The sequence below is a fragment of the Diplotaxodon limnothrissa genome, linkage group LG7, assembly GCF_057381915.1.
Source record: "Diplotaxodon limnothrissa isolate DT_005_m linkage group LG7, D_limnothrissa_male_GT1.1, whole genome shotgun sequence".
NCBI lineage: Eukaryota > Metazoa > Chordata > Actinopteri > Cichliformes > Cichlidae > Diplotaxodon > Diplotaxodon limnothrissa.
In genome coordinates this window covers 23,931,707-23,954,393 of record NC_140602.1, presented here as the reverse complement: position 1 = coordinate 23,954,393, position 22,687 = coordinate 23,931,707, and the positions used below count along the sequence as shown (strand labels likewise).

At 39.2% G+C, this 22,687-nt stretch overlaps 1 protein-coding gene and 1 non-coding gene across 2 annotated transcripts in view; one reads left to right on the top strand and one right to left on the bottom strand.

Annotated features, from left to right (window-relative positions):
• LOC146628317 (copine-8-like) overlaps window positions 1–8,842 on the top strand; it is an 87,888-nt gene extending 79,046 nt beyond the window's left edge. The window contains exons 16-20 of the mRNA XM_085359462.1: window positions 2,373–2,500; window positions 5,069–5,171; window positions 6,311–6,368; window positions 7,084–7,157; window positions 8,630–8,842. Coding sequence (XP_085215588.1) covers window positions 2,373–2,500; window positions 5,069–5,171; window positions 6,311–6,368; window positions 7,084–7,157; window positions 8,630–8,842 — 576 coding nt within the window. The remainder of the gene's footprint in view (window positions 1–2,372; window positions 2,501–5,068; window positions 5,172–6,310; window positions 6,369–7,083; window positions 7,158–8,629) is intronic.
• LOC146628318 (U6 spliceosomal RNA) lies at window positions 4,865–4,972 on the bottom strand. The gene has a single exon (XR_014906432.1). It is a non-coding gene; the product is annotated as a U6 spliceosomal RNA (small nuclear RNA).
• Window positions 8,843–22,687: the final 13,845 nt, after the last annotated feature.

The window sequence follows — 22,687 nt, the reverse complement described above, 5'->3', positions numbered from 1 at the left end:
AGAGTTTGATTACATTCTCACAGCATATGAGCATCTTACTGACAGAAAACCTCAGCATGTTCTCAGCAACTCATTTTAGCTTTGCTGTAATCGGACAGAGGTGAGCTTCTCAGACTCATTGATCTGTATCTGACTCCTTCCACAAAGTTTTACAGCCTTTTCCCGAGTAAATACGCTTCTCACCCAGCATTGACAGCTGAGGTATACAGTGGGCTGACAACAAGGTAATGCACTCAAATGGGTAGGGGCATTCTACTGACATGCAGCAGTGAAGATTTGACCTACTGTAGCTTTAAACTTAGGGTTGAGATCCCACATTGTTCATATTGAGTAGAAATAGTTGTGCTTTTGACTGTTCATCTCTCCTTATTCCACTCATCCATTTGTCTCTACCACTCTGCCAGTGTCAAGTGCTCTAGGGCTGTAGACATCCTGACCATTACTCAAGCCGCACATAATCTCTTCTTGGTCGACTCTCACCTCCAGATGTTGCTCCAGAGGCATTTACAGCCATTACAGCTGCTCAGCATCGGCTACTCCCTAAAGGCACACATGCATTAATTTAACGATTGAGGATCTGACTGAGTCAGCTCTTAAAGAGGAAGGCTACAGCTGTGTAGCCACAGTGGGAGAAGGCCACCACTGAATCTGACGTTAATTATGCAAGCTCCATTTACAAAACAATGGAGTCTCATGTGCACTGTTCGTACTCATGGGTAGCCAAGCAGAGTTAGTGAGGATGGTTTCTTACTCAGATAATTGAAAGCCTAAAACATATGGGTAGTTTAAATAATGCATTGTTTCCTTTTTTGCGACTTTCTTTTGGGCCTCCAAAAGCAGTCAACCAGGCACAGATTTAATATTTTAATATTACAGATGTGGGAGACACAGAGGAAGAAGCCAGAGGATGGGCTTATGTCAGAGTCTAATACAAATTATCATCATGTTTGATCTTTTTATAACTAACACTGCAGCTCCAACTTGCCTGAGGATACCATTTACCGAACTGATGCAAAAGAAGGATTAAAGCCTTCCTTAAACTATGTAATTTATAAGTCTAGCTGAGATTCTGCATCCTTAAAAGATCTTTTACACTTGGTGTTAATATTGGAGTATTATCGATGTTTTGGCCCCGGGTTGACCACTTTTCACGTCTCTCAATATGCTAACAGGGAATCCTGTTGTTTGACACTTTGCATCCGAACATGTTCGTTATGATAATTAATTATAACTCTGTCCCAGTCCAGGGAGATCAAATTTAATACAACTTTATATTTTGTTTCCCTGCAGCATGGTGATGTTTTTATTATTCCTTTTAGCAATAAGGAAGTGTCTTCAAATATCAAAACACTTTGCAATATAATTTCATTTAGTTTAATGCCTGATGTTAGATACATGCTACAATCGAGACACTGAGTGCCTTTGAATAAACATTGAGATCAAATCAGTGAAGGTGACAGGATGTGTAAACGTTTAGCCTATGGTGCTGTGAACATATCAACACATATCAACGAAATATATGTCAATATAATCTGTAATTAATTTGGGGCATTTAACATTTGATGTTACTGTAAACGCAGGTTTACAAATCGCCCGTTAAATTGCATCTCTTTTTGTTTTTATCCTCCTACTCTTGATCCTTAGTGCAGTTCCTTAAGATCCCTTCCTTCTTTAATGCTTTTCTGAATGACTTCCTGTCTTACAAAGGAGGTCTGAACATCAGGTGGATGGGGCTTACAGCCAGAGTTGTGTTACTTTGATTAACATGTTAAGAAAATCTACTTTTTGACATCATCGAGAGCTAAGTGTAGAAAGAACTGTCTGAAAGTGAGAATTTAGAGAACCTGCTGAGTTTTAATTGGTATCATTAAAAACTCCCAGACTCCTGTATCAAAAACAGTACACTTTGCGTTACAGGGATAACACAAAATTGACATTGACATAGAGGCGAGACACACTGTTCAGGTTGCTGTCAGGCAAGAAAGCTAATACACAGAGAGAGAGAGAAACCTGTTCATCCACAATTTAGAATCACAAATTAACCTCACGTGTCTGTCTTTGGACTGTGGGAGGATACGGGAGCATCTGGAGAGCACCCACAAAGAGAACATGCAAACCCTGCAGACAGTCCCCAGGCAGGTTCAAACCTAAATCTTCTTGCTGTGACACAGTAGCACTATCCACTGCACTGCCAACTGTCTTAAATATGTTAAGTAGAAATTTAAGGCTCTTTTTTGCTGTGACAAGATGACTTAGACTGCATATTTGAGTTTTTTATTAGTGACTCTAAAATCTTCCAAGGGCCTTTTGTGCAGATGAAATTTCTGAATGTCTTATTGTTAACTCATTCACATCTTTGTGTTTTTGTGCAGAATGGTAATCCACAGAACCCATACTGCACTGGTATTGAGGGTGTGATGGAGGCCTATTACCAGAGTCTCAAGAGTGTACGTCTTTATGGACCCACCCACTTCTCCCCTGTTATTAACCATGTGGCCAGGTACGTCCATTATAAATACACCGAGGGATGTGAAACATGTGGTCTGACACGTGTTAATGTCATTAAGCACCATGTCACCAAGAATTGTGCAGCTCAGCAGGAAAGATTCCTAAAAGATTAATCAGCCTTGGTGAAGTTACAGCTTTAAGTGGAGGGAAAAGATGGGGATAAATGTGCTAACAGCACCATCACCTGAGAGGAATCAATACCTGCTGTGGTGGTTTGAACATGCAAAGTGGTCATCACAGTGCTTTCAGCAGAAGTCTGCTTCTAGCCTGCACAGTGGCTGATAGACTGGCTTGAGGAGCAAGAATAGGAGCTAATGAGATTTGAAGAAAAAAGAGAAAACAGCTGAGATGCACCTCTGAAGAAATGGCAGTGTGACTCAGTGTTTTCATAGTATACAAACAGTTGGCATTAAGCAGGATTCCCTTATTTAGCAGCAATACAGAAAGTATCAGCTATATGTAGTAATAACACCAAACCAAGCTGCTACATTATACAATCAAAAAGCCAGATGATAAATTAAAAAATAATTGAAATCAACTTCGAAGTTCATTCTGCATCTCCATGTTGTCAAAAGTCTATACAAGGCTCAGCATCACTTCTAATTTCATGATGGTCGGCTCATTCCATCATTCTGAAATAAACACGGGCATACCACTACTACTATTCCTACTCAGTTGTTAAAACATATATAATGAGTGCTGTAAAAATTTTAGGTTCTAATACTTTTCTGGATATATCTTTTTAAAAAATGGTTCATCAACCCTCTTTACGGCTATTCTTTTGCACATTGAAATCTGCGTCAGACTATCAAAGATAAAAGCCTGAATATGTTATTGGTCATTGCCACCATCAAAATGAATCAGGATCTGTAATTTGGTAAAGATACAAAAAATGAAGAAAAACATTCACGCTCTTACTGTAAAGTCATATAAAGACAAATATTTGAGCATATAAAGTTTTTGATTAGTATTCAGAATGATTGAAATTTACAGAAAAGCTTGAATTTAATTTATTTTTTTCAAATTTTAATCGCCCGATAAATCTTTTAATGTATAACTATAATTATCGTATAGAGTAGTTTCCTTTCTTTTTCCAAAAAGCCATCGATTGAATCATTTACTGAATCCAAAGATTAGACTTAAAGTTCTTAAACTGTTCTTTTGAACATAGTTTTAAAATAACATTTATAAGCTCAGTGCATACAGGATTATGATTGCTGGCGCCACTGCTGTGAATAACAGTAAATGTCACACCTCCTACCGCTTCATATACAATAGATAAATCCCTTTCTGGCCATCCCAAGAGCCATAAATAGAAAATTCCCTATGCTTCAGTGTTAAAGAGTTCGAAACCAGATCAGCGTGAGACATACCAAGTTGACTTTTCACTGGATCAGCAAATATGCTCTTCTAAAGGTTTCAAATATTTAAAACAAGTAATACCTTTAGCAGATACTGAAAGAAGCTGTCAGCTGCACTTACTCAATTCACACAAAAAAATCACCGATAGAAAGTTACGTGCTGTTTCCTAGTTCTGTGTCTTCCAACTCCCACCTGACATCCTCTATTGCCAGATCTTGTCTCATGATCCTCAAGATTGACTGTAACAAGCACTTTCCCCCCCCTTTCATCATCGGCTTTCAAATCCCATCTCTGCAAGCGTCGTCCGCCCACTCAGCCTGAGAATAGATGCATTGTTCACTCCTCACTTGTGTGGAGCATCTGACTGAAATCCAGGAAGATGGCACTTAGAAACAGTGGCATCAAGTCACGTCAAATCACTAATTGCTTGACTGTTTTCACCTAAGAGTGTTGTTTAATGTATGGTCTCAAAATGCCATGGCACATCACTTCAAAAGTTTTGGTTCATATAACGAAAACCTCTGCAGGCATTGGCTGAATCCATCATGTTTAACAGTATTTTTTTAACTGTTATGAAGTCAATGTAATAAACTTGTTCTGCATGAAACTATATTTCAAAGTATTTATCTTTGTATATTAATTGGGTTTCTATATTAACTTTTAATGCTGCAAGTAACATGTTATACGCTATAATAATCACATACTAATAAGCATTAGTAAGGCATTAGTGTTTACTTAATCATTTATAAAGCATTACTCCTCCTTAGTATGTAATTAAATACAGGTATAAATGTGTGTTCTTTAATATATATTATCATTGTGAATGTGTTAATAAAAGTTTAATAAATACTTTTCATTGAAATGTAATATTTAGAAATGTTGTGATTACAAAAAACGTTGGAAAAAAGTCTGGCTTTCATTGAGAATAGGTGTGAAATACTTGAATGAAAACCAGTTTTTGTGCGCTTTGTGTGTTAAATACCCCAAACCTCAAACTAATTAGTGTAGCTTCACGAATTTGCGTGTCATCCTTGCGCAGGGGCCATGCTAATCTTCTCTGTATCGTATCCAATTTAGCGTACGCGCTTGCCGAAGCAAGCACCATCAAAAATTTTCCACCCAGAAGTTGATTTTTGGGGCAGTTTTTTGTCATTTTTTGATCGCCTGACCTCTGACACATCATCTCTTTGCACACCAGGTATGCCTCGGCAGTGACAGACGGCTCACAGTACTTCATCCTGCTCATCATCTCTGATGGCGTGATCACAGACATGGCGCAGACCAAGGAGTCCATAGTAAATGTACAGTAGCACTTCACATTTAACCTCTGGTCTATGTATATTTTAAAATGTTTTTCAACTTATTTAAACTGGTAAGCACACAGTGGGTTACTAAACGTGATCTACTGTAGCAGTCCGTGAAATGTGTGCTTATAATCGTTCAGTTAATTTACTGTAGAACTTGCAAGGAACCCTGAAGGTATGATTAAAACCCCAATAGAGGCCTAATAAACTAACAAACATCTAATATGAAAGCGAGAGGGCGAAAAGCAGTGCAGCTGCTATCTTTGCCTCTTCCCTCTCTTTGTCTCTCATCTTTACTAATGAGGGAAGTAATGGAAGAGAGGGTCAGTCTGGTCACCACCACGTCCATTACCCCCCCCCCCCCTCCACCCCCACCCCCAACGCTGCTATGTTCAGCTCTAATAACTCTGCTTTCTAATTAGAGTGATCAGAGTTAATGTGTGTAACGATTTTGGGCGAGCTCATATATTTGGAGCCTCGGCTGCTTGGGCTTAATGCTCCGCACGGCCTCAACGCGCATCCGCTCTCCTGCTTCTTTTTCCACTTTGCCCCCCGTGTGACGTAATGTTATTGTAAAGTGAGATTTGAGAGTAATTATTTACTAGCCCGTGGAGGATCCATGCCCTTCATATCTCAAGCAATTTGGGCGTCCGTCTAATAACCCGGGAAGTTATGAAACACTGAAAAAGCTTCATTCATCCTTCATCAATCCAACTGTACTTTGCTGTCCCACTCAACTAAGATGTAATAAACAATATTGCTATGCAGGCCTGGAGTTCAGCTGCAGCTCAGGGCAGAGGAAGATGTAAATGGGAGTCATTATTAAGCTGTCAAGCTTCGAGAGATTTAGGTTGCAGATGCATGAAATTAGAAACCGTAGATCTCGCCAGGCGAGGGGCTTTATAAAACCGGCTGCAGAGTAAGGACGTAAGGCCCCGTCTGCCTTAACAATGGTATTTAATTTTTTCTATAGAGCTTCCTTTCCTTGGACTGTAACAGTTAATGTATAGTTGGTAATTTGCAGGCCTATTTCACTGGCAGCCTGCACGGTTTAAGATAGCAAATGGTGAAAAGAATGAACGCTGCTTCTTCGCCGCCTTTGATGTGGTTATTCTGTCACTTTCCACCCTTTACAGGCCTCGTCTCTGCCCATGTCTATTATAATAGTTGGGGTTGGACCAGCGGAATTCGATGGTAAGCAGGCTGAATGTGTGTCCGTGTGCAAATACGTGTGTGTCTAAAAGCATGCAGTAATCTTTTGCCCTCACCCCTCGTTCTGCTTCCTATCTTGTCTCCCACATGGTTTAGCCCTTCCTCGTGCAGCTTTTCTTTTCTTCACTCCTCCGCTTACCCTCCCCTTAATTCTCCCTCTCCTCCTTCACAGAAGCCGAGGTAAAGGGTAAATTCTCGCTTTTCAGTCCAGTAGCACTCCTTTTTTTCCATTCTTCTTCTTCTTTATTTTAAATGCGCAAGGGCTACATCACTCTGCTGTGTTTTCTCCCTGAAACATTGGTGTTTACAGTTCACAGAGCAGTCCTCTGTTAAAAAAAGAAAAGAAAAACAAGCTCACTCACGGGGAGCAATGAGCCTGCAGAGTCAACGGGATTAGCACGCATATGAAGTCAGAGTGCGCATTCGCTTTATGTCCCTGTGGTGCTCATTGCTGGCTGTGCTTACATGTATTCGGGCACGTTCCTCTTATGCGCACAGCTACGTGTAACTCACGGCCCCGTGGCTTCACGCTCAGCCGTGCAAATTCTGTGTACTCCTGCCCATTTGAGACTATCAACACTCTAAGTGTAAGCCTGTGGCATGCTAATGACGTTGGCAGGTTGAAACACAAAAACCGTGTGTCATGTTTGCTCACCGCAACGTTGACGGGGTGTTACTGATGCACTTCCCTCCTCAGAAATGATTGAGCTGGATGGGGACGAAGAGAGGATCTCATCCCAAGGACGATACGCGGAGAGGGACATTGTTCAGGTACAGAATACTCCCGAAGACACGGCTGACTGGCTGGAAGGCTGTTCACTCAGCAGAAAGTGTTGAGAGAAATGTGGGATTTATGATTAATGGGAAAGGGTCATTGTGCTTGACCTTCTACTGTGCTCTTGTTCTGAGTCTGCTGGTTTTTCTGTCTTCTCTCTGCTGTCTCGACCCTTATTTCTTCCTCTACGTGCAATATTTTTCTCTTTGTTTTCCTCTCTTTTGCTTTCTTTTTCATAATTTTGCATAAGCGTTTTCTGTTTTTTGTCCACATCTCATTTCCTATATTCACCTTTTCTTTGTTTCCTCTTGTTAAGGTTCAAATATTGAGGAAGGAGAGTAAAAACCACCATGGTCCAACAAGAGCTTGGTCAAACAATTGATTTTAATGATTACACGCGTGGGAAGACCACTCTGTACGCAGACAGGGATTGATCTTCAACTTAATCAAAGCATACACAGATTTTTATAGCATCAGGGTTTGAATTAATGACGCCCCTTCATACGTCACAGATACATTTCATACATAGGTCACATCAAAACCAAAATGACTTTTAACACAGTTTAAAAGAACATTGTCTTCATCTTCATAACAGATGTTTCCTGTCAACCTTTCTGATTAGCGCTTCTTCAAAACCGCAGACAATGATTTTGCAGTGAGCGAGCACTTCTGCAAGCCCACAATTACAAGCAAACATGATATCTCACGACCTTACGTGGCACTCTGTGTCACCTCTCACCTACTAACGCTCACAGTCAAACAGAGGCCACTGTCAACCTTTTACTAAAACTATAGATGTAATATAAATTGAATAAATGTTTTAACCAAGAACCTCTACTGAAAGCTTAATAAAAGAATATAAAAGTACAACAGACAATTTGAATACCCTAGTTATTCACATAGCCTCGTCTAACCAGCTCCTCAGAATAACCTGCAGTTAGATTCTGCTTTCGGTTTCATTTCTGCAAACGCTCTGCAAGCCTGCAGTTTCCTGTCACTCTGACTCTGTACAAAGTGTACTCAAAATCAACAGAATCAGCACATACACACTTAAGATTATAACAACCATTCAAAAGCATTTAAGATTATAGATTCAAGCCAACAGTTTAAAGTGGTTATAACTGCACCTGTAATAAAGGCTAATTGGGTACCAAGATGTTTAAACATCTGTATGCAATATCAATACTGTAAATTATAATGCATATTATTAATGCAATGGTAATGATGATTATTATTAACAATAGCAGCAAAATATCTCTCCACTCTCAATACTCTCCTCTCCTCTTTGTCTTCATTTGTCTTATCTTTTCATCTTTGTCATTTTCTTTACTATTCTCTTATTCTCAATGTCCATGTTTCCTATTCTGTACTCTCCGCCTCTTATTTCTCTTTACATTACTTATATCTGATTTCTTCATTTCCTGTTCTCTCCTTTCCTTGTGTCCTTTCCTCTTGCTTCCCCTCTCAGTTTGTTCCTTTCAGAGACTACATTGACCGACGAGGAAATCACATCCTCAGCATGGCCCGTCTGGCTAAAGAAGTGCTGGCTGAAATTCCCGACCAGTTCCTGTCCTACATGAGAACCCGGGGGATCAAACCTGGTCCCTTGCCACCTCCTTACACTCCCTGTCCACCACCAGCTATCCACCCCCTTCTCACAAGAAGGGTAAGCCGAATTTAATGGCTTCCACCCCAGTATTGGCCAGCCGGGTCTACTGTCCTCTCTTTACGCTTCACTCTTCACTGGAAGCTCCTAAGCACATGGCAAACTTTGCCTGCATCTCGCATGTTGCACTTTTGGGAATATTTGGCCGTGAAGGGTGATGAAGACAGCCCTGAGTGCTTCTTCTGTTTAGAAGACTGGACAAAAAGGTGTGGATTTTGAAGGGCAGTGGTGGTGGTCTGAAATCAAGGAGCTGCACCAGGAAGAGTAAACGGGAAAGAAACTCGACAGACTGAATCCAAGCTGTTCCCATTTCCACTTCCTCTGTCTAAGTCATGTCACTTGATATATAAATGTTTACAAAACTGAGGAGTGGAGTGGATCTTTTATTTTCCAGGACGAAATTTATACAAATAAATGTGAATACCTTTCAGAGTCCTATTTTTCAGCTACAGAAACAGGAGATTCTGACTTTGTACAAAAATGTTTAGGCCCCAGTGCCACACACACTTATATATATATATATATATATATGATTTTTTTTTTTAATAGAAATAGAGCATGTGCCAGTTTATGAAAAATAAAGCATGCACTGTTGTCCTGCACTCAGGGCTTTGTCCCTACCACACACTGCCATGTTCCATCATGAACAAACCCACCGGAAATCGTTCCACGCTCCTATCGTCTGCTCCATCCACCTGCCTTGACTCGAAAGGAAGCTGTGCTCCTTGGGAGTCTGGTCAAATCAAATGCAACAGGGACTTGAACCAGCCTTACTTTTTTGTCAGAAAACATTACTGGCACAATGGGTTATGGAAACGTGGATTTCTCCAAGCCCAGAAGTCAAAAACACACATTTCACTACCGAACCTGACTGTGTTGTTACATTTCAGAGTCTTGTTATTTTCATGAAACAACACTGTACTTCAGAAGCATTTCTGGTTTTGGTTTTTGGTTTACATTTCTCTACCTCTCACATTGTTCAGTATTGCCAAAAAATATTGTTAAAAAAAAACAGCAAGTGTTGTAAGTGATATTTGGCAAGTCTGTGGTCCGTCACACAGTTTTACCTTTCTCACCACGTATACATCATGTTTGCCAAACTGTACGTTGGGAAGTATAGCATTTTGGTTGCTATCAGATTAGATGGCTCACACCTTTGTGGTAGCAACACACTTTTGATATGAAATTGAATTTGAAAACAGGTAAAAGTGCAGATTGCTTTTCTTTTAACAACTGTCTGCATGGATCAAAGTAATGACTGTAACAACAGTGTTTGGGTCCATGTTTGTGCATCAGTATTGTAACTAAAAGTCCTAAAGTTTCATATATCTCCTTAAATTCAGACTCCACAGAAAACCCATGTTTCATCATCAAATACTCGCATCCTGAAGGCTTTAAAGGTGACAGCAGCTGCTCTTTGCTTAGATTCACAGCAGTGGTTTCAATTAACACTCTCTCTTTTTCAACATGGCTGCTAATAAGTTACATAAATTTTCTTCTTTGTTATACTTATTGTTAGCAAGAACAGTCAGCATGGCATCTAATAAAAGTTAGCTTAAAATTGGAAGGAATTTAATTTGTTTCTTTGGCTTGCTGGACTCCATATTAGCTGTAGCCACCTTAGCTGCATAGAAAGACATTGCCACTACAAGAAAGTGACCCCCTTACTCTGTTTATACATTTTGGACCCCTCTGTGCTGTGAAATAGTGTCTTTGATACGTCACACTAAAATATATTCCACCTCTCATCAGTCTTCAGTTACCTTCATCAGAAAAAAAAAAAAGGATATAGAATTTGTCTCTATTGGTAAATAAATGCCCAAAAAGCAATTGGCTGTTGTAGCAATAATAATAATATTAATAATAATGTCTGATGTACTTAAAAAATCCAACTATACCATTGGTTTAGATACAGCAAGTGTTCTATATATTGGGGCGATCGTGGCTCAAGAGTTGGGTGTTCGTCTTGTAATTCATCTTGTAATCGGAAGGTTGCCGGTTCGAGCCCCTGCTCGGACAGTCTCGGTCGTTGTGTCCTTGGGCAAGACACTTTACCCGTTGCCTACTGGTGGTGGTCAGAGGGCCCGGTGGCGCCAGTGTCCGGCAGCCTCGCCTCTGTCAGTGCGCCCCAGGGTGGCTGTGGCTACACTGTAGCTTGCCATCACCAGTGTGTGAATGGGTGGATGATTGTGTATAGTGTAAAGCGCTTTGGGGTCCTTAGGACCAAGTAAAGCGCTATACAAATACAGGCCATTTACCATATCTCTCAATAGTAACTGCACTTGTTTGATTCTGACAGACTTTTAAAAAAATGTTCTACCTAATAGTAGATCCGTCCAGCCGTCCGTCCGTCCATCTGTTCAGCAATTCTCTTCCACTTGTCGTTGTCACGGTCACGGGGGGACAAACAAGTAGGTAACTGTTGCAATCTGTTGCAACTGCTGTGAATCCAAGCTAACCACAGCTGCTCTCCTTTCTAAAGAAATAAGCTACAGAACTGCTAAAGCCTATATGAATCAAGCTTAGTTTTCAGGTTATTGCACTGTCACTTTCAGATATGTTTCGGCCTTCCCGTTAATGGGTATAAGAAAGCAAAGCACAAACCATGTCCTATTAGACAAGCATCAACCACCTTGTCCAGAGGTCCCTTTTAATCCATGTAAATGTCCAAAGAAAAGCATTTTTTTCTTTATACTTTTGAGACGTGTAGTGTAGAGTTTATGTGTGTGGTAGGGCCGTATTTAGTCAAGGAATAAATATAAAAGAAGGTTTACAACACTTTTTTTCTAAACTCACACCTCAAAATAACGATATACTTCTTGGCTGGTGATGCTTAATGAATATGTCTGTTATGTAATATGTTATGAACTGCTTGTAAATTCAGTTTCTTAGACGTTTCTACACTGTACAAAATTTCTGCCTTTTTGTGTATTGGTCAGTATAATGTATGTGTAATGCTGCTTCTTTCTGCTCATTTAAGTATGACATTTTATACCGAGGCCTGTAATCATATTTAAATCATGACTAACAGGCCTTATCAATGTTTATACGTAGGTTATTCATATTTAAATTATGAACGACAGGCCTGTATTTTTTATAAGCAAACTGTTAGATAGTGATGCGTGTTTAATGTGTGCAAGACATTTAAAAGCTAATGATCAAATCCACTCCGTAGCAACGTTTTTCTGCCAAATCTGAAATACTGTTAAGTGTAGCATCTCATCCCAGGATAAAAACGCTTATTCGGTTTGACTGAATAGGGTCCCTCCACGTGGAGGGGAGAGGTGACGGGATGGCGGGGACCCTGTACAACAGTCGGGATGTTGAATTGCAAAATGTAGCACTAGTTTCAAGACTGGAGCAACGTCAGCCTGAACCAGATAAGACCAGATCAGGCAGGAACAGTCTTTTTATAAGTACATGTAAATATACAGTATAATCTGTATATATTGTGCGTACGTTTTCTGGAGAGTTGACTTGCAGCAAACTGCCGGCACTCTGTGACTCTCTTCCTGAAACACAAGGCATGGCCTTTTTATTTATTTATCAAGACAAGATGTGAGCTTCATCTCACGCCCACTCTCTCGTATATACTGTACATGCAGTACATGTATTTGTGTATGAAACATGCATGACACTTACATAACAGTGAGGGTTGTATAAAGATTAAGGGTTTCCTTCTCTTCCTCCTTCTTCTTGTTTCTGTTTTGAAATGCAGCTTGTGTTTTGTTTTATTTTTCAAGAATTTATGGGCAACTCTTAAAAAATCTAAATCTGGATCTTATTAAAAATCTGCACATGATAGAGAATAATTTTACCAATTTATTTTCTTTTAGTATCAGTGCAGAAATCCTCAGAAATGCCCAACTGGCAGAGCTAGAGATCATTTAAAAATGGCTCAGGTTCCTACTAAAAGTGTTAGCATGGGAAGCATGGTTGACATTTTCACTAATTAAACAAATGGGAGAAAAATGACCAAATGCCTCATCTCTTGCCTGTTAATTCAGCATATTCATATGTAGATATCTGTTTATAGTTATTACCATTTGCTATGCTCTGACCCTTGTACTCTGTGCGCCCATTGAGCTTTCTGGTCTCGTACAGGACAATATACAATGATAACTATGGGAGGTGTAGTGCTTTTTTTGTTTGTTTGTCCCTAACAATCAGCCTCTGATTTTCGTGAAAAGTAAATGTAACTTGACTTCTCTTTCATTACACAATCTTATAAAAGGGCCATAAATATATGAAGTTTATATAGTTTGTATAGTTTCAGTTAGAGGGGAACCTGTTTTATTAAGTCCATATTTTAATCTTGGACTCTATTAAAGTAGGATTTTTCTTTGTGTGAAAGCAGCTTCGAAGTCACAGCTAAAAACCTTGTTTATCCTCCGTCAGAAAGAAACCTTTTTTTTTGTTTTTAGCACACTTAACTATGCCTCTAACACATTTTTCTACTAACTGGCTGCACCTCACAAAAACAAGTTTTGAACAACAGTCGGGCTGAACCTTTTCAAAGCCAGAGCTGCATAGCTGGTTATGTTATGGATAAGAGCTGAGCTCATACGGGTTATTTGCACATTTACGTATTATTTCCACCTTTGTAAAAGTATAATAGGTACCATTTAAAATGAACTCTTAGTCAATGGGTGTGACAGGATGTATAGAATTCTTAAATAGCAGCAGTTCCAGATTACAGTGCTGCTCTCACTCTTGCTTCAATATGGGGAGAAACTCTAAAGTTGTCAAACTACAGAGTGGTTAGTTGATTTTTCTTTTTTGTTTTGTTTTTACTGACAAAAATGTTTTATGCATCGTACGTAGGTGAGCATTCAACAGTGTCTTAAACTCAAGAAATTCCATTAATTCCACAAGTCCTCAAGAATAAAATATCACATTCTACAACTAAATGACTTTAACACTATCCCATGTGAGATTATGTAGATTGTTTCTTTGGGATACATAGGTTTGCCCTCAAGAAGAAGACTTCAGAAATCACTGATTCTGTGAGGCTGTGTCAGTGTAGGAGTAACAATCAAAAGCATTTATTGTGTAGGACAGAAAAAAAAATCACTGCTGGTAAACAAACCAGCTTTAATGAAGTAGGCTCGCTGCCTCCCACTGCTCATCGTCGCATCCACGTCACTCTGCTAAAGCAGCAGCATGTCAGCATGCCAGGCCACATGAACGCCCATGTGATCTGCACAAATAACATGAACTCTGTTTGCTGTAAATTATCTTGATAAAGTGGTTTAACTGAATGCTTGTGATGAATATCCTGTTTTATCCTGATGTTTTTTATAGCATGGATTAAAACTGCATGTGTGCAACTTTTTTTCTTCTTCTATCAGACATGCACCTGTGAGGTTAAAGGAAAAATTGTACTGTGACATCTTTGTGCGTTACTTCAGAATATTTAAGAAAACATTTTTGCCTTAAAAATGTCAATTGATTAGTCTTGGAAATGTGCAATGCCTTCAGATGTTTCCTTCTTCTTCTCTGATGACTTTTCTTTTCTTCTCTTTTTTTTAGTTTTATCTGTCAGTACATTGATGCACGGCCACTTCTCTGTCAGACTCGTCTCGGCATTGTTCGCTCAGAGTCAGTGGTTGAAGTGATGTGAATAACAGGGTGTATGATCCAAACAGAAAAAAACAAAACTAGACGAAAAACAAAAAAATGGTCTGTCTCGCTGAGAGGACAGAATTATTGGGCTGGGGATAGTGCTGTGTGGCATCATGCAGCCATGTTTATTTACCGTGAGATAATACTGAAACTGTTCATCTGCCCCATTTTATTTCATCAGGGGTGATTCACAATTTTGCATGATGCTTGTAGTGGCACACAAGGCCAATCAAATATGATTTCTCCATTGATATATAATTATTTTAAACCAGTTCTCGAGCTTAGTGATGTTACAAGACAGCACAGGTTTTACTGTTCTAACAGGAAACATAAAGGCCACAAACAACTTACTGATAAAAATGACTGTTTCTGTAACAACTGACGTCTTTAAATAAATATCCCTATCTAAGCTTGTTCTTTGTTTATTTGTTGTTTGTGTGCTCAGAACCCATCTTCTCATGTACAGAGCTTTGAATAATCAGACCCCATTACATGGTCTATGGGAGCCTCTCCTGTGGAACCACTTCCCAGTTTGGGAAACCAGTAACCCATGTTAAAACTTTCCTTTTTGATTTTTTAATCATCAATAATTAGTACAGGATCAGGTGACCCTGAACCATTGCTTGCTTATGCTGCTATAGGCTCAGGCTGGTTCAGGGAGAAGTGTCTTCTTGTTAGGGAGTTCTTTACCACTTTCACAAAGTGCTGCTAACTGAGATTTTCTCTTTAATGTAAGCTCTTTACCTTGCAATATAAATTGACTCAATCAAACAGTTGTGAAGTGGGGCTATATGCATGAAATAAAATAAAATTGGATTGAAAATCCAATTTAGAATTCCTCAAAAGTTCTCAGGAAGCCGGCGTTGATCAAATTAAAGATCCATAAGGTTAATTTGCATAGCATTAGCATCTTTCTCCAACTGGTTCATTTTTCCAATGTATTGAATAATGCCATTTTGTCAAAATCAAGTGTAGAAAAAATATTTTTGCAGAAAAACAAAAAGCTAGCATTCGTATTAATGTTGATTGAACCTGGGATGCCTACATGACTAAGTTTTCACAAACTGTTTCACAAACATTTCCTAAACATGCTACATAATGTACCTAAAAAGTAAGCCCTACACCACTTACACTGCTGTAAAACACAAAACTGAAGCTACTCAACCCACTCTGTTATTGGACACCTGTCCTTGTCAGTGTTGCCAATAAAATCAAAAGAGCCAGCACGCTGGAATAGATTCACACCATTACACCTTTAAAGTGTTCATCTTAAAATTGAATGCATTACAGCAGAGTAACAGGCTGAAATGCTTCCAAGGAGTCCAAAAAATGTGGCTCAGAAATGCAACGTTTTGCCTGAATATTGAGAAGAAATGAGTGTAGCCCTTGCATCCTTGTTACAGTAAAAACTATAACGGACTAGCCAGCTGTGGGAAAGATAAGGGTGGTATTATTTTGTAATATAAGATAATATTAAGCCTTAAGCACCAGGAAACAAACTATGTGCAACAAATACAGTAGTTGATTACTTTGTACCCTATGTGTGGTATCAGCCTAATCCTTACTAAAACTTGTAATTTAAATGAGCCCTGGACTTGAATGAAAAATGTTTGGTTAAGCATAGAAAATGGTTGACATAGTCAAATAATTATGTTAATAAACCTGAAGTTAAGTTCATGAAATGTCCTTTTAAAGCATTTACCGAAACAGCTGATGTCACCTCACACAAGAATAATACCAAACTACGGTTGTAATAAGTTATAATTAGCAGCTTGCAGCAGGATGTTTTAAATAATCGCAACTAGTTAGCATGTTAGTATGTAAAACATTTGAATAGCAGACATGTGACAGAGTGTAGTCAGGGTAGTCGGGCACATCGTGTGCAGAAGTTGCCAATTTCCTTCAACTTTCGTCAGTTGCTACAGACTTCCTGAGGTCTTCAGATTAACTCAAGAACAGTGTGCTGAGAGCTTCTGCATAATGAGCACAGTGCAAAATGCTGGATGCAGTGGTATAAAGCATGCTGCCACTGGACTCCGGAGCAGTGGAGATATCTTCTCTGGAGTGACGAATCACGCTCATTCATCTGACAATCCAATGGATGAAACTGGTTTTGGAGGTTTCCAGGAGAATGGTACTTGTCTGACTGCATCATGTCGAGTGTAAAGTGTTTGGTGGAGTGAGAGCTATGGGGATGTGGGGGTGTCTTTCAGGGGTTTAGCTTGGCCTCTTAGTTCCAGTGAAAGACTTTTAATGCTACATTTTGGACACCTTCATTCTCCCAACTTTGTGGGAACAGTTTGGGGATGGCTCCTTCCTGTTCTAACACAACGGCACACTAGTGCACAAATCAAGCACGTTTGGTGTGGAAGAACTGGACTGGCCTGCACAGAGTCCAAACTGCAACCCAATACAAATTAGAGTGGAGACTTGGAGCCAGGCCTTCTCATCCAACAATGTCTGAACTCAGAAATGTGCTTCTGGAAAAATGAGTAAAATCAGTGTATTTATGGGGGGGAAATCCCATTAATACACTCCTAAACCTTGTGGAAAGCCTTCCCAGAGTTACAACTGTTATAGCAAAGTTGGGCCAACATCATATTCAACCCTATAGATTAAGAATGTGATGCCTCTCAATTTCATATGTGTGTGAAGGCAGAGTAGGAAGTACTTTTGGCAATATAGTGTATATAATGATCTCTAGGGGAGGGACAAAGAAGAGAAATTTATTTCAGTTTTAAAGTAATACCAGACAATCTGAGCAAACCAATAAGACGTGACTATATTTGGACTCCCATGAATTTTCCTGTTCTGGATCTGAAGGATTTTGAAAGGGATTAATGATGTTTTCTCATGGTAGCAGTCAGACGCTGCCGCCATCAGATACTTAGGAATTTTCCTTCTCTTGGTGGCCCATATGGAATTTACAGCATAACGATTCATCAATGCCCTCTTATTTTTGTGACAATGACCTTTGTTTCGCTATTCCATTTTATGGACTCTCTAATTTGTTATTTTGTACCACGTGGAATGTCAAAAGACCAAAGAAATGACATGGCTTTTTTTTTTTTTTTAAATAGCTGAAATACCAACACATTATGGAACTTTCTGTTCATAATGAAGGAATTCGGACCTCTAAATTAATGTTCCACAATGTGCGCAATGTGCAGTGCAGTGAATATTGTTTTATTTTGTGTGCTACAGTACTTAATCAGTGGTTTGCTGAATTGGTCATCCAGCAAGAAATGCAGAGACAGTGTTTTGTGTGAGAGTGCAGTAGGTTCCTGTCTAAAATATACAGTGCAGCGTTTCTCTTATAAGTCTGAGGCTTTCTGCTTTATTATCTAGTCCAGTTTTTACATGCTCTCACTCAAATGCCTCATGACAGATCCACTGAAAATGTCCAGTGGTTGCAGACCGCCAGCCTTGATGGATAGGAATTGTTTTCCTGCTGCTTTTCAGAGCAGCAGCAAAACAATCGCTTGATGCTGCTTGGAAGTGATCTGACGCGCTCAGAGCGGGGGCTGCTTTGTAACAAGTGTCATTGTGCTAATTACAGCTAGTACACTTTTCTCTCCTCCTTGTTTCTGTTCTTTCCAAGATTTTAATGAGTCGCCGCCGCTATCTGTTCTCTGTGTTTATCTGCATATTACTTTTAACTTCATGATGAGATATTATATTATTATGGTCGCCTCCCACTTGAGGCTATAATTAGAAGCTTTAATTGGTGTTTTCAGATGCTCTCACACAAAATAATGGTAGGCTAATATCTAACCATCCATTTCTTAACTTAACTTAATAATGTAAAATAGAAGAAAAATAACAACCAGAGGAAATGAAATGCAGTGGCTGGAACTATAATTTACTGGTAGGAATGTTAGAATCACAGTACATTCGATATGACTTGATATTAGTCATGTTTGCACATATCACCTTTGATATCCATAAAGGATTCAGTTTTTATCACCATTATAGGCATTAGAATTTTGTGTGAATGATTAAAAAAAAGTAAGCTAATGCCTTATACTACACAATATTAAGAATTAGTAAGGTATTGTTTATAAAGCATTAGTCCTCCTTGGTATGTCATTTATAAACATGGATATAAGTGCATTAATGGACAATGGAATAACTGTTTCTAAAGTCTTATATGAAGTATTTATAGGTGAAGTTATTTAGGAACTGTTAATGACTGTTAATGGTCTCTTTTAGAAAGTCTAAGTATTAGAGGTTAATAGAGGTTTGACTTCTTTCATTTGTGGTTAATTCGGGGGTTTAGTTGTTAGTTCAGGGTTTTGTGTCACCTCATCTATACCTTATAAAGCAGTTATTAATGAAACTGGAAGGTCAGCAGAAAAACACAACAAGAAAAAGAAAAAGCACAAAGAGTTATATAACATACCAATATTTATTGTGTGACCCAAACACAGTTCACTTAATGTTTGCAGACTCTGTAGGTAGTGCCAGAGAAAATAAGAAATCAACACAGTGAGCAGCTGGAGCCATATAGTATTTCAGCTTAAATATATGAAAACTTGTTTTAGAGTTGAGAATTTAATTTGTTCCTCATGGTCAACTTTCAGTTGGTTTGTAGTCAGTTACCTCACTTTGTTGTAAATAACCAAAATGTAATAATAATACGTATTATTAAATATAAGGAGAAGGAATGTAGGTTAGGAATACGAGTTGATTTTCAAGATTAAAGATTTGTAAGTGTAAAATAGGCTGATTTGGACATACCTTGCAGGCATGATACTACGGTTTCTGTGGTATGATGGGGATGATTTAACTCAGTAAATTGAATAGTCAGTGTTTGGTGTGATCACCTTTTATTTTTCAGCACAGCCTGAACTGTCTTAGGCAAGCTTTCTCGTCATTTGTCTAGTAGTCTTCAGGAATAGTCCCCCAGGCTTGGGTGAATGCTGTTAGCTTTTGTTCAATTCTCTGCTGTTGTCAGTCAGATGCTTTCCAGTTGGTGTTGCTGTAGACTAAATTCTGACGTTTCAGCTTTTATAACAAGATTCCCAACAACACTGGCTGAAATGCAGCCCCAAACCACAACAGAGCCTCCACCATGTTTTACAGATGGCTGCAGACATTTATTGTTGTATCCGTCTCCTGGTCACCTCCATTCATAACTATTTTAATGCCACTTACTGCATTTAAAAAGACATCCCTTGAAATGTAGTCTTTTTAAGCTTTTACAAAGACTGGAATCCAGCATTATTCTAATCATTCACTAATTCATCTTCACCCACTGAAGATTATTCTTTATCGAGGGCCTAAAAGCTATGTAAATGGTACATTTAACCAATTTTATCAAGGCTAAAATTGGTTAAATTTGGTTTTTAAGAAAAGCAAAGTTCATTAGATGCCTACATACAGTAAGCCCAAACCGAACCTACTATGGGTAGACAAGAAAGTGGCCCATCACAAAACGACACTATGTATCATGTGTGAGCTGTTTTTCTGTTCTTCTTTGCCCAGCAGCTACCCCATGCATTTATATTTTTCCCATCTTCGACTTAAAATAGCCCCGTCCCGCCTTTCACATTTCCCAAATTGCACATCCTTCCCTTGACTCCTTACCCACTGGAGACACGAGCAGAGAAAGTGGCAAGACAGTTACACGAGGAGAGAGAGAATTCGAGGGAACGCACGTTAAATGAAATGAGACACCTTTGCCTTCCAGCCATGATTTAAAGCAATGTCAGCCTCTGACACAATTGGCACAAATATGTTGGTTTTTTGTTTTCTAAATAGCCAAAATACCACCGTTTGCCACAATCTCAGCATAATGGTGACATGACAAATTATATTTACTTTTAATTCACTTCTCAGTGTTGTACAATTGGATAGATTTTTAAAAAAATCACATACCAACAAACTGAAAGTTTAAATCTTAAATAACTGAAACAGCATGAATAAAAAGAGTCCTACGCTCACCATGGATATGGTTTGTATATTGCACCTCTGTGCCATACCTTTTGTACTTGGAGGATGGAAAAATGCCAAAGGATACACCTATGGATCCTAAATTAAAACTCCGCCAGCAAAGTCTCTTCTCTCCAATCTTTCTTCTAGCAAAATGGGAAATCCTTTGCTTCAAATAAATTCAAGCATGTCTCTATTTTGTTTTTGTTTTTGTTTGGTTTGGGGTTTTTCTTTTTACACTTAATTGACTGAATTTTTGCTGTGGAGTGGTTATGGTTACACAGCCACAGTGCTGCATGTAAACTCTGTTTCTTATGTCTCATGTTCTAAATGTTGAGTTGCTCTGCAGAGCTGTTGTGACAGTCAGAACTTGCTGGTCTCATATTACGCTAGGGCTGCATGATGGAGCAGTTAGCCTCCCCTGAGAAGGTGATTTTTATCTTCTTTAACTAAATCTAAATGTTGTTCAGACCTCTGGCGCAGCCATCTTCAGCACTGTTTCATTGTGTTTTTGCTGGGTGGGATAAGAGGGATGTTGATCTTCCCAATCGTCCCCTCAGCAGGAACAGGAATAAGCATATTTCCCAAACGTCAGATCGCTCCTTTAATAAGAATGGCAAGACTGATAGTCTGAGTAAGCTGTAAAGTGTTTTAGAGGATACTTATTTGACTGATCTAATTAAATAGTACAATATCTCACAACATTATAACCTAAATTAAGGAATCATTTCCCCAAAGATAGTTTTCACAGTTTCACTGGAATCCCCATTTCTATCTGTCCCACTAAAAATGACTTTTTTTATAGGCACCTCTAAGGGAATCGCATTTCCGCGCCTTTCTCACTATGGGGACTGATTGCGATGAGTGCTGAGACTCTAAAGCTGCCTTGAACAAGCTCAGCATGAGCCTAATATGACTTGATCCAATATGCGGAGCTACAAGTGTCTCTGAGCTGCCGTTTTCGCCACTTTTATTTCCCTCGCTCCCCCTTTTTAAGCTTATCAACTGCGAGATGCCTGCGTGCTGAAATAGGTGGTGATGAGTAATGGAATAAGGAAGTGTGCGTAAAATTTTGATGACACACCCAGAAAACCCTGCAGCCAGCGCACAAACATACACCAACCCTGCAGAATGCAGCGTCTGTCCACTCGACTCAGAAAGTACAAGGGTAAAAGCGTGCTGGCAAGTATGAGGCTAAGTATGGATATGAAACGTCTCTGCTGCTATTCTTAGACCTGGATGGAGGTTGGGAGGGTGGGGGGAAGGCGGGGAGGAGGCGGTTTGTTGCTAAAAATTGCCAGATTGTTTTGTGCCTACCAATCTATTTTTACACATGCTGAGGCCTTCCTGGGATGTTGTGGTCTCTTCTTAGTCTATTATGTAATGAACCAATCTCAAGGCATGATGCAATGATGCGGAGTCTGACACAGAGTGAAGTCCCCCATCATCCAATCCAGACTGAGGAATCTAAGTCCAATACTAGATAGGTTTTAAATGGTTTTGATGCAGGATGTATCTTGGGGATTTCTGGGCAGCAGTGAAGCAATGAAAAAAACAACAAAAAGAAAAACAAGCCTAATATGTGCTGGAATCTTGACAGAGTTAAGCAGCCCAAAGGACAGTTTGTCAGCTCGCTGTGAGCTCAGACGCTTGACAGGGAGGGATAGGTAATGAGTTTGTCTTCGGGGAGATATGTCGCCTTGAGTATGCAGAAGTAACAACATTTAAAAGGGGGGGAAAATGCTGATTTTCAGCATTAAAATATGCGCCTTGGGACAGTTAACATTCACAGTTCGTCCTCATTTAGTGAGAACAAGCTAGCAGAGCCAGACTTTGCATCTGTGATGTCTCACAGATGTACAGCTCCATCAAGACTCAATTGGCAAAAATGGAGAATATAAATGTGACAGTGCCATAGAGGATTTTCTAGAGATATGGCTCGGTTTCAGAGCTTATAAAATCTTTATGCAGATCAGTGTAAACGCCTGAATGCATTTTTTTTAAAAACAAAGTCGATGTGAATGGAAATTCCTGTCAACAAAGAAGCTGCGTCTCTGTTTTGGAGGTTTGATTATATTTAGTACATTAATAGATGTTTTCAAATCAGCAGCACCTTGATGATTGAGTGCACCTTAATGCATCCTTCATTAATTCTCGAACAGAAAAATAATGTGTAGATCCAGGACAAGAACTTTTGATGGGAAAATGATCGATTTTTTTTCCTTTTTTTGTGTGATTATCTTTGCGAGCAGGGGACAGACCACTGTGAAGCTAATTTGAACTGGAGTTACATCCGTTATT